Raw genomic sequence first — 12595 nt, 5'->3', positions numbered from 1 at the left:
AAAAATTGTGCACCTATGGATGAGGACAGTGGGGGGGGTAAGGGCAGAGGGTGGGGTGGGAACTGGGTGGAGGGGAGTTATGGGGGGAAAGAAAGAGGAACAAATGTAATAATCGGAACAATAAAGATTTAATAAAATAAAAAAAATAAATAAAAAAAGAAGTCAAATTAAGGAGTCACATTTATTGCAAATCCGGGACTATGAGGGGGCATTTTGCTCTCTAAAATCTCGTAGTAATTACCTAGCCCCAACATCAGATTTATATAGGCAAAAATCACAAAGGTATTGATTACATCTCAGGGTTTGGAATGAGGAACCTGGTTTGCAAAAAAGCAGTTTACAGAAGCAGAATTGAGCAAGTTAGTTAAATTATAGTTTTGGGTCTCCAGATCACTGATCAATGGAAACACATTGCCTGGAACCATGGGTCTTGGGACCACTGAGTCAAGAGAAACACATTATTTGGAGCCACTGAGGCAATTGTGTTGTCCTGGTTCCCAGGTACAGAAGAATGTACTTTCTAAAACCAGTAAGATCACAATCAGTGGGGTATTCAAACCACCAACAATGGCGCATTCAATCGATTGGGATAGCAAACATAAGTTCAGAAAACCAAAGTAACTTTTCTATTGTTAAACAAAGCAAATAAGTACAGAAGCCAAACATCAGGGTTAAAGTTAAACTACAATTTCTACCTGAGATGATTGCTACCAAATTTTAAAAGGTCTCCTGTACAAAGCCAGTTCATAAGAGAAGGCTGTATTTTCAAAGTACAAATTCCCAACAAAAAATCAGGCACACAAAGAAAAAGGGAGATGTGGCCCAATCAAGGGACAAAATAAACATACAGAAACTGACCCTCAAGGAAGAGAGATCTGTGTCCTGGCTAGTGTTTCTCAGTGGTTAGAGCATCAGCCCCGACACTGAAGGGCATTGGATTTGATTCCTGATCAAGGGTAGTACCTGGGTTGTAGATTCATTCCCAGGCCCCAGTTGGGGCACATGCAGGAGGCAACCAATTGATGTGTCTCTCTCACACTGATGTTTCAATGTCCCTCCCTCCCTCTCTCTTTTCTCTCCCCTCTCTCCCTCACTTCCACTTTATCTAAAAGCAATGGAAAAATATCCTCAGGTAAGGATTAATAACAACAACAAAAGAAATAGAGACATGTGAATTACCTGACAAATAATAGAGATATGTGAATTACCTGACAAATAATTTTATAAAAATAATTATATTTATAAAGCTCAGTGCACTACAAGAGAACACAGATAAACAACTAACTGAAATTTTAAAAAATAAATCATGAGTGAAATGGGAATATAAACAAAGAGAAACTATGAAAAGTCTGAAGCACAAGAAAACAATAATTGAATTGAAAAATTTACTAGAAGGGATCAACTTCAGACTTAATCAGAAGAAAGAATCAGTGAACTAGAAAATAGCTAATATAAAATTAGTCAGAAGAAAAAAGGAAAAAAAGGATGAAAAATGTTATGTCTGATAAGGGGTTAATATCAAAAGTATGTGAAGAATGCATAGAATTCAACATTTAAAAAATCCAATTAAAAAATGGGCAGAACCCTGACTGGTTTGGCTCAGTGGATAGCACATTGGCCTGAGGACTCAAGGGTCCCAGGTTCAATTCTGGTCAAGGGCATGTACCTTGGTTGTGGGCACATACCCAGTGGGGAGTGTGCAGGAGGCAGCTGATCGATGTTTCTCTCTCATCAATATTTCTAACTCTCTATCCCTCTCCCTTCTCTCTGTAACAAAAAAATCAATAAAATATATTTCAAAAAAATGGGCAGAGGATCCAAATAGACATTTCTCTAGAGAGGACTTATAGATGGCCAACAGACACATGAAAAGATGCTCAGCATTACTAATCATCAGATAAATGTAACTCCAAACTACAGTGAGATATCACCTCATATTGAGATATTGAGAAAAGGGAACCCTTGTGTACTTTTTGATGGGAATTAAATTAGTGAGCTAATATGGACAACAGGATGTAGATTCTTCAGAAAATTAAAGCTAGAATTACCATATGGTCCTGGAATTCCACTTCTGGGTATTTATCCAAAGAAAATGAAAACAATGTGAAAAGATATATAGCACTCCCATGGTCACTGAAGGATGGAGCCTGCAACCCAGGTATATGTCCTTGACCGGGAATCGAACCCATGACCCTTCAGTCCTTGGGCTGACGCTCTATCCACTGAGCAAAACCAGTCAGGGCTGGAGAATATTATCTTAAGTGAAATAAGTCAGAGAAAGACAGATACCATATGACTTCATTTATATGAGGAGTCTGAAGGTTGTTCCTAGATGCTCTTTAGCAGGATAGAGAAGTTCCTGTTTCTAGTTTGTTGAGGGGTGTGTGTTTTGTTTTCATGAATGAATGGTAATTTTTGTCAAATGCTTTTTCTGCATTTATTGAAATGATCATGTGTTTTTTCTTTTTTAATCTTTTAATATCATGAATTACAATATGATTTTTTTTTAATGTTTCACTGGCTTTGTGTTCCTGGGAAAAATCCTACCTAGTTATGATGTATGATCCTTTCTATTTATTCCTTCACTTGGTTTGCTAATATTTTGTTGACAGTTTTTATGCCCATGCTTGAGGAATATTAATTTGTAATTTTCTTGTAGTATTTTTTCCTGGTTTTGGTATCAGGATAAAACTGACCTCATAAAATGTGTTGGGAAGTATTTTATCCTATTTTATTTTCTTGGTAAGTTCTTATACAATTGCTATTATTAGCATATAATGATAAAAATCTAGTTAGGTTTAAGAATTTGATTTTTATAATTTGAAACTTTAATTTCACCATGATATTCATTTCAAAATTATTTTAACATAATCAAAATTGCCCCAACTATCTCTTTTTATTGATTGTAAACAATTTTATATTAAAAAAATATTTTTTCCCACAGATCCATTTTCATTGCTCTCTTATTACACAAAAATCTTCTTAGAGTAAAATCTAAGTAATTATTGTTCTTTCTTCAATTTAAATTTTAATGTATTGTTTTAAATGTAAACCATTTTCTTGAGCTTATAAATTATTTAGTGTACTCTAGTTTTCATTGGAACAGTATTTTTAATTGAATTTTAACAGCAACTCAAGTTTTATACTTTTAAATAAATAAAAAATGATTATTTTTATTTAATATACTTTAATTAATGCTAATTTATTTTTCACCTAGTCATGCAGATGGATCAATAAAATTTTGGGATGCTTCTGCAAGTAAGTTTTAAATTTTTTTCCCCTCTATAACAGGAAGCACTTGGTTAATATGTACTCATTGATTATTTGAATAATATTTCAGATACATTTTTAGCATGAATACATAGTTGTGTTACAAAAACTTATTTCCTATATTATTAGGTCAGTTTACCAGTAGAGTATCTCTACTGTGCTTTACTTCCATAATATAAACAAACAGCACCAAAGTCACTAATTATCACCAACCATCCTATATAATAAAAGCCTAATATGCAAGTCAACCAAAGGGCAGACAACCAGTAGGTGGGGGGCGGGCCTGGCAAGCAAGCAGCACCAGGCCAGCCAAGGCGGGTGCCAGTAGGCAGAGGGAGGGGACTTTGATTGGGGGAGGTGGCGACCACTGATCACCTCCCACAGAGGGAGGCCAGACTGCAGCTTAGGCCCCCTTCCCATAGGAAGCCATCAATCAGACATCCTCTGAGGGCTCCTGGACTGCTAGAGGGTGCAGGCCAGGCTGAGGGATCCCCCGCTCGAGTGCACAAATTTTCGTGCACCAGGCCTCTAGTTATATTTATAAAAGGCAAACTACATTGGAAAATGTACCAAACTTTGTCAGATGAATTCTGTTCAAGGAATAGCCTTCACCTCCTAACTCTGGTTTGGAAAAGTGTTTTTATCCCACTAGTCTTCACTTTTCTTTTTAGTTATTGTTGAAAGTATTACATATGAGTCTTCACTTTATCTCTTGTTTACCAAGTCCTGTGAAAATAAAAATAAATTACTTGGTAAATGTAAAAAAAGTTTTTTAATTTGAGAAGTACATAATTTAAAAGAAATAAGGTACTCTGCTCAACTGATGGGCATGTACATAAAGAAAGATATTTAAGACTTTATTATAGCATACATGCCTTTCAGAAAATGTAATCACTACAACAGATAAATGCACATATGTAACTATAGGGCAAACAACATAGAACCTGAAAGGTAGTACAACCGCAATTTGTTATAAAAAATGGGAGGTTTATTTGAGCCAGGTTGATCAAGGAAAGGTATTTTGATGGAGTAACTTTTAACAGAGTTTTGGAAGATTGTTAAGATTTTGATAGTCAGGAATAGGAGAGTCTGAAGATGAGAAACCAGCAAGATGTAGGTAACTATTTTAGAAATAAGGAATACAAGAGAGTTGTAGAAGGCTTCTGGACAGCGAGAGGGTGCAGGCCAGGCTGAGGCACCCTGAGTGCATGAATTTTGTGCATTGGGTCTCTAGTTAATTATAAAAACAAATCTCCAATTTCATGGATGTCATTGAAGAAATATCACTTAGTTTGCCAATTTTGTATAATACTGTCTAGTACAGGAAGTAAGGTTGTACTGCATTTGAATAATTGTTTATGTTATTGTCTGTATTAGTTTTCAACTGCTGAGTAATAAAATTACCATACATAATTTAGAATTTTTTGGTATATAGTATATGTTAAATACATACTTATTTTTTCCCTGTAGTTTCCCTTCAGCTAAACTATACTGATAAGAGAGCATGACATTGAATACTTACTAATTAAAACTTAATTTATTTTGTCTATTTGCATTTTACTTTTGTTATTTAACAAATGTATTGAAAAAAACTTCAGCATTTAAGTATGGCAATTTTATTACCCTTTTCTAACACTGAGCCCTTCAGAAAAGATTCTTTCTAAAATAATCACAAATTATTGGATTTCCAGTATTGCTGGCTGGTATATTACAAAGTTTCTCATCTGAAGGAGTGTCTAAAGCAGTAATGGTGAACCTTTAGAGCTCGGCGTGTCAGCATTTTGAAAAACCCTAACTTAACTCTGGTGCCGTGTCACATATAGAAATTTTTTGATATTTGCAACCATAGTAAAACTAAGACTTATATTTTTGATACTTAATTTATATATTTAAATGCCATTTAACAAAGATAAATCAACCAAAAAAATGAGTTCCCGTGTCACCTCTGACACACGTGTCATAGGTTCGCCGTCACTGGTAAAGAGTTGCTGAGAGGTGTAAAACCTCTAAGAATAGCACCAGCCTCTCATCAAAGGGGAAAATTGAAAAAAGAATTGAGGGGGGATCTCCCTTAGGATAATTAGATTTGGTATTTCCATTGTAAACTTTCTGAACTCTGACATTTTTGTCAAATAAATGAGGATAAAAATACTCACTTAATGGGAGGATAACATGACCCAATGCATACAAAGGACCTACATATTTGTTGGTATATAGTATATGTTCAATACATGCTTATTTTTTCCCTGTAGTTTCCCTTCAGCTAAACTGTACTGATAAGAGAGCATGACATTGAATACTTACTAGTTAAAACTTAATTTATTTTGTCTATTTGCATTTTACTTTTGTTATTTAACAAATACATTGAAAAAAACTTCAACAACATTTAAGAATTAAGTTTAAATTAGAAGGTAATTATGCTTCAATATCTTACAGTAACTCTACAGATGCTGTACAAGCTAAAAACTTCAAAAGTGTTTGAAAAACAGAAAATAGGAGATGGAAAACAAACATGTGAAATTGTAGAAGAAGATCCATATGCCATTCAGATGATTTACTGGTGTCCAGAGAGCAGAATATTCTGTGTTTCAGGAGTCTCTGCATATGTAATAATTTATAAATTCAGCAGACATGAAATTACAACAGAAATAGTGGTAAGTCATTGAAAATTTAACTTTCACACTTAATTAAAAGAAAGAAATTATCATAGATTTTGGTTAGTAATTGGTATGGTTTTAAGCCACTAAGACTGCAGTATGTGGCCAATAATCCAATTCATAGGATTTTTAATTATTCATTTCGCATAGTATGTTTTAAAAGTTTGGCTTAAGCCGAAACCGGTTTGCCTTAGTGGATAGAGCGTCGGCCTGCGGACTGAAGGGTCCCAGGTTCGATTCCGGTCAAGGGCATGTACCTGGGTTGCGGGCACATCCCCAGTAGGAGATGTGCAGGAGGCAGCTAATCGATGTTTCTCTGTCATCGATGTTTCTAGCTCTCTATCTCTCTCCCTTTCTCTCTGTAAAAAATCAATAAAATATATTTTTTTTAAAAAAAGTTTGGCTTAAAATGACGAAAACAATTCTTTATAAAATCCTGGTATTATTAAATAGGATGAATTATGCCTATAGGTTTTATGCAAATTGTTACTGATTTTATGTATGTCAAATGAATGCATTCTATACCTTTAATTTTTTTAAAGTTTACTTGTCCTTTTTCTCAATTGATTATGATTTGGAATTAGAGCTTTCACTAGAGGTTTTTTTTATAGTTTTAAGATAATTATGACAATCATTTTGCAGTATTCACCATGACATAATGACATTTGTGTAAACAGTTATTTTCATTCTCAAAAATGCTGATTTTTACATGGTAAAAAATGTTAGTTATAAAATCAATTTTAATAAAGCATTAAATGCAATAATAAAGTACTTAATCTTAAAACATTTTAATTTTAAAAAGTTTTGGATCATATTTTTATTTTAATATAAATTATCATGATTTTCATTAAGCAACTCTGACCATGCTAATGAAATTAAATAAGGAAGAGCAAAGCTAATGAAACAAACAAATAGAAAAATGGAATTTATTTTGGAAAATTTTTATTGAGTTAAAATAAAAATTGAAGGAAGCTTTTTTAAAGTAAAAACCTTGTACAAATAACAATTTGTAAACACATATCTACACACATCCAATTTATTCTTTTTCTCTGGTGTAAAAATGAATTTTTACATTTATTTGATCATATAGAGAATTGTAATTTATACTTTATCTTAAGGAATATTTATTATATAAAAATGTATCTCCACTCATGTATTTTTCTTACAATTCTGAAGAATTTAAAAGTGTTTTAAATTTTTTGTGGATGCCATTTATTTCATATAATTTACTGTTTAACTCAGTTTGGAATATCTCAGCTTTACTATAAGTTGAAATTAAACTTATCAATCAGAAAAAATAATGGATGCTTACCAAAAATTATAGATATTTTAATGTGATTATTTATTATCATGACTTAAATTAATTTAAACTTGTTTTTTTAAAAGTCATTAGAGGTACGACTTCAGTATGATGTTGAAGATATTATTACCCCGGAACCAGAAACAAGTCCTCCATTTCCAGATCTTTCATCTCAGCTTCCTTCTTCAAGGAGTCTTTCCGGGAGCACTAACACTGTGGCTAGTGAAGGAGTAACAAAGGACAGTATCCCATGTCTCAAGTAAGAGTTGGTACCAAATTTTAAAACAATTTTACATATGAATCATATAATTATTTAAAACTGTGCCAAATAAAATCATTCTTCTATTAAGTTGTTCTCAAGTGATCTACAGTCCCCATAGGATAGTCTGGTCTTGTCTTTGAATATCCCTGAAGAGGACATAGTATTTTCATCCTTCACTTACTAGTACATATATTTCCTTCCCAGAAGGACCCTAAAGAAAACATGGTTTTGATAGAATGGGAAAACCTTCATCAGGGCACAAACATGGCCCTGAAAAGTATGTCACAGGAAGGGAAAGAAACCAAATTTATAACCTACTATAAGAATACTGTGTTAGAAAAAAGATTTTCTCTCTTGTGATTGGTAGAATACTATATGTCTTTCTCTTTTCTAACTGATGCTATTTGGCAGTAAACTATGTTTTCTCAGTATATCTAAACAAAGTTTAGTGTCATAATCAAAGAAAACTCAGGTAGTCAAGCCCATAGAAATATTTATTTTAATTGCTTTTATACTTTTTAGTAGTCAGATGTAAAAGAATGCAGTTTCCTTAAATTACTGCTCACTGCTTCTTCATTAAACCAAATGTTTTCTGCATTAGCTAATTGGAGAATTGAGCTAAGCAGAGTTTCTTTAAGCATCATATGAAGATATCTGAATCTGCTACTAAAGGAACTTTAGAGAACTAGCTTCCTCATCTATATATATAAAAGCCTAAGTGACTGTCTGACCATTGGACCATCTGACTGGTAGCTATGACGCACAATGACCACTAGGGGGCACTCAGCACAGGAGCTGCTGAGCTGTGGTGACTTGGCAGCTGTGGTTCATGGGTGACACACCCAGAACCAGAGAGGAGGGAGCCCAAATCTGGGGTGCATCACCTGAGAACTGCTCTCTCACAATCCGGGACCCCTTGGGGGATGTCAGATAGCCGGTTTTGGCCTGATCCCCGCAGGCCAGGCTGAGTGACCCCACCTGCCAGAGGGACCCTGTTCACTCCGCAGAAGCCGGCCCAGGTGTGGCGGCCAGGGAGGGACCACGGGAGGTTGGATCCAGGGCATGTCTTGCCGGTCCTGCCCCCCCACCCCCAGACACCTTCTAATTAATTACCTTTCAATGTGCATGAACCTGTGCATCAGGGCACTAGTTTCTTAGAAAAATACTTATGGAAAATTTAAAGATAAGATTTCAGAAGCAAAATCAGTTTACCATACAATCAGAAGTTTCTATACTTTTTTAATTATTGTTTTTCCTCCAAAATTTTTTCTTGTGAAGTACAAAAAGGAAGTATAAACAGGAATTACTGGAGGAAAAATCTACACAGAGGAAACATCATAAAATTTCAGCAAATAAAAAACATTCATAATATATTCAGTTTTCCCTTCATAGGACTTTGGTTCATTTATTTGATTTTTTTTTCATTTTCTATTAAAATGAAATCTGAAAAGAGAAGAAAAAACTCAACAAAGCTCAAGAAAGCAATGTAGACTGATTTGTTTATTAACTAACAAGACTCATCATTAAGTGTGGGTCCTCCAATGATTTAAGTACTTTTATATAAAATTTTAAAAAATTAAGGTAGGAATAAGAGCGAAAACAACAAAAATTTTGTAGTAAAGATGATGTAAGCATTAACAGTATTGAAGGATAATCAAGAGAACCAAAGTGAAAAAAAAAGTGCAGTCCTATATAATGTATATAAGGTCTTAGGAACCAGGCAGCAGAACTGATCTAAGAATATTGTTCTATGAATTACATTATATTACACATGGTTTTTTAGTTGCATATAATCTATGATAAAATATATGTTGGCATCTATCCCTAAATCACTTTTTCTTTGGTGGATTAGATTACCATATACATTAGCTGATAAATAAGCATTTGAACAAACAACACTTCATTTTTAACATTACAATTCTGATCAATATACACATATTTGTGCAATTCATTATTTTTAAATTTTTTTGCCTTTGTGCTTCCTAATATGTAAAATGGATAGTCATCCTAGGCCTCTCACTAAGAGGATGAAATTTAAATGAAAAGTAGATGAGAGAGTTGGCTGAAGAAACAAGGTGGAAGAGTGTTCCAGGCAAGTGGAACAGCTAGCAGTGGTCAGCAAACTCATTAGTCAACAGAGCCAAACATCAACAGTACGACGATTGAAATTTCTTTTGAGAGCCAAATTTTTTAAACTTAAACTATATAGGTAGGTAAATTGTTATTAACTTAATTAGGGTGCTCCTAAGGCTTAGAAAGAGCCACACTCAAGGGTCCAAAGAGCCGCATGTGGCTCACGAGCCGCAATTTGCCAACCACGGAGGTAGAGCAATGGCCTTATAGTGCCTGGCATATAAGCCAGTGTAGTTAGAACAAAGGGAACAATGTTAGCAGAGAGGGCAGTAGGAGATGAGGTCGGATAGGCAATAGAGAGCCATTGTAATGAACTTGGCTTTTATTCCTATAAAATGGGGAGTCATAGGGTTTTGAAGAGAGAAGTGACATGATCAGATGTAACTTGTAAATTAATCACTTTGATGGCTATGTTGAAAATCAATTTTGAGATGGAAGGTAAGAGTAGAAGTCAGGAGACCAGTAAGAAGGTTGTTTGTACCTAACTAGACTTAATGTTGAGGGCTTGCAGATTTAGCAATAAAAAATACAGAATGCCCATTTAAATATGAATTTCAAATAAACAGTGAACATTTTTTAGTTTCAGTATATCTCAAATATTGCATGGGACATACAGTAAAAAAAAAGCGCAAAACCTATTTATTGTTTTTTTGAAATTCAGGCTTTAATGGATATCCAGTATTTTTATTTGTCAACTGTAACTAGGGTAGTAGCAGTAGAGAAGTAAAAAGGGGTCATAGTCCAAATACATTTTTAAAGTAACACCATCAGCATTTAAAAATGGATTGGGATTGAGGTATGAGAGAAGGATATTAGTCAAGAGTGATTTTAAAGGTTGTTTTTTCTTTTTTAACTAAATAACTACAAGGATAGGAGTTGCTATCAACTGGAATAGAGAAGAGTGCAGGTGGAGCCAGTTTAGTAGGAAAGAGCAGGAATTAAGGTTTTGGGTATGTTGAAATCTTATGTTGAGTGGTAGATTATTGGTTATTCTTTTTTATTTTTATGCTTTATAACTTAAAATGTATAACAAATATTTCATAAGGAAAATCCTATATAATAAAAGGCTAATATGCAAATCGACTGAATGGCAGAATGACTGGTCGCTATGACGCACACTGACCACCAGGGGACAGACGCTCAAGGCAGGAGCAGCCCTCTGGTGGTCAGTGCGCTCAGCCAGAAGCCAGGCACACAGCTGGCGAGTGCAGTTGTAGTGGTGGGAGCCTCTCCCACCTCTGCGGTAGCGCTAAGGATGGCCAACTAACTGTCAGTCAGACATCCCCTGAGGGCTCCTGGGCTGCAAGAGGGTGCAGGCTGGGCTGAGGGACCCCTCAGAGTGCACAAAATTCATGCGCCAGGCCTCTAGTAAATAATAAAATAATTAAAAATACTATTCTCAGAAGAAAAAAAGGAAGTAATAAATACCAGTTGAAGTTGCAGACCTGACTGAACAGCTACTTAAAGAAAAAAAACTAACCAGTCACAGGTGACTTATATTTTGAGAAAGCTAGAAGATATTGTCCAGTTGCTTACTACCATTAATGCTGTTGTATATTTCTGTAGGAATATTCTATGTAAATTATGAAGATAAGCATGAACATACTTATTTAAACTGTATTAATAGAACTACCTTTTCTCTCTCTCTCTTTTTTTTTTCTAGTGTTAAGACACGGCCAGTGCGGATGCCACCAGGTTATCAAGCAGAACTTGTTATTCAGTTGGTGTGGGTGGATGGTGAACCCCCCCAACAGATTACTAGTCTTGCTGTATGCTCAGCATATGGAATGTGAGTAGCTAAACATTCTTTCTAATTTGTATTATTTATCTAATATGTTTGATATATTTAGATATTTCCTTTTAACTACTTAAGGGGAGTTCTAAATATGGAAAGAAAATCCTTACTTGGATTTTTCTTAGATAAAGCATGGTATAAGAAAAATAATAATCTATATATATATATAAAATCCGGTTGTTCTGGAACAGCAGAACAACCGGAACAACCGGTGGCTATGAGATGCACTGCAGCAGCCAACCAGTGTGATCTGGGTCCTGATCAGCCTGGCCAGCTCAGCCCCTGATCAGCCCCCAACACTCCTATTGGGCGGGGCCAGCTGGCCACCCACCCACCCACCACCAGCCCAGCCCAATGGGCCCAAAATTGGTGCCGGCCAGCCGGATACCACCCTGCATGAATTCGTGCACTGGGCCTCTAGTTTAAATATAAAATATGATTATTTGTGATGTCAAATTTGTGGTAGTATTTTCATTATTAATGTTGTTAGCAAGTTGTTAGGATGTTATTACACTTATACTTTTGTTTGTATACTTCTTTCTCTTGGATTTGTATGTATATCTTACTGCTTTTCTCCTTGTGTTTTTTATTTTTTTACTTTATTTTTATTTATATATTGTCTAAAGTTTTACATATGTCTCCTTTTTCCTCGATTGACACCCTCCCACCCCCAGCCATTCCCACCCCAGGCAAACCCTCACTGCCCCAGTGTTTGTGTCCATTGGTTATGCTAATATGCATGCATATAAATCCTTTGGTTGCTCTCTAACTGTCCCTTCCCCTGCCATTTGTCTCTGGATCTATTCTTGTTCATCAAATTATGTTGATCATTATATTCCACATATGATTGAGATCAGGTGATATTTCTCTTTCTCCAACTGGCTTATTTCACTTAGCATGATGCTCTCTAGTTCCATCCATGCTGTTGCAAATGGTAAAAGTTCCTTCTTTTTTATAGTGGCATAATATTCCTTTGTGTAGATGTACCACAGTTTTCTAATCTACTCATCTGCTGATGGGCATTTAGGTTGTTTCCAAATCTTAGCTATTGTAAATTGTGCTGCTATGAACATAGGGGAGTATATATCCTTTCTGATTGGTGTTTCTAGTTTACTATAGATCTACTTTTGAAATATGACATGTGAAACTAATCTTATGACATTGTATTAGTTGCATGA

At 35.0% G+C, this 12595-nt stretch overlaps 1 protein-coding gene across 1 annotated transcript in view; it reads left to right on the top strand.

Annotated features, from left to right (window-relative positions):
- Positions 1-12595, top strand: part of STXBP5L (syntaxin binding protein 5 like) — a 194334-nt gene that overhangs the window by 97288 nt on the left and 84451 nt on the right. The window contains exons 14-17 of the mRNA XM_006755407.2: positions 3218-3258; positions 5707-5924; positions 7314-7486; positions 11286-11411. Of these exons, the coding sequence (XP_006755470.1) occupies positions 3218-3258; positions 5707-5924; positions 7314-7486; positions 11286-11411 (558 nt within the window). The remainder of the gene's footprint in view (positions 1-3217; positions 3259-5706; positions 5925-7313; positions 7487-11285; positions 11412-12595) is intronic.

This window comes from Myotis davidii, unplaced genomic scaffold, assembly GCF_000327345.1.
Source record: "Myotis davidii unplaced genomic scaffold, ASM32734v1 scaffold292, whole genome shotgun sequence".
Lineage (NCBI taxonomy): Eukaryota > Metazoa > Chordata > Mammalia > Chiroptera > Vespertilionidae > Myotis > Myotis davidii.
This window is presented reverse-complemented; position numbering and strand designations above follow the sequence as displayed.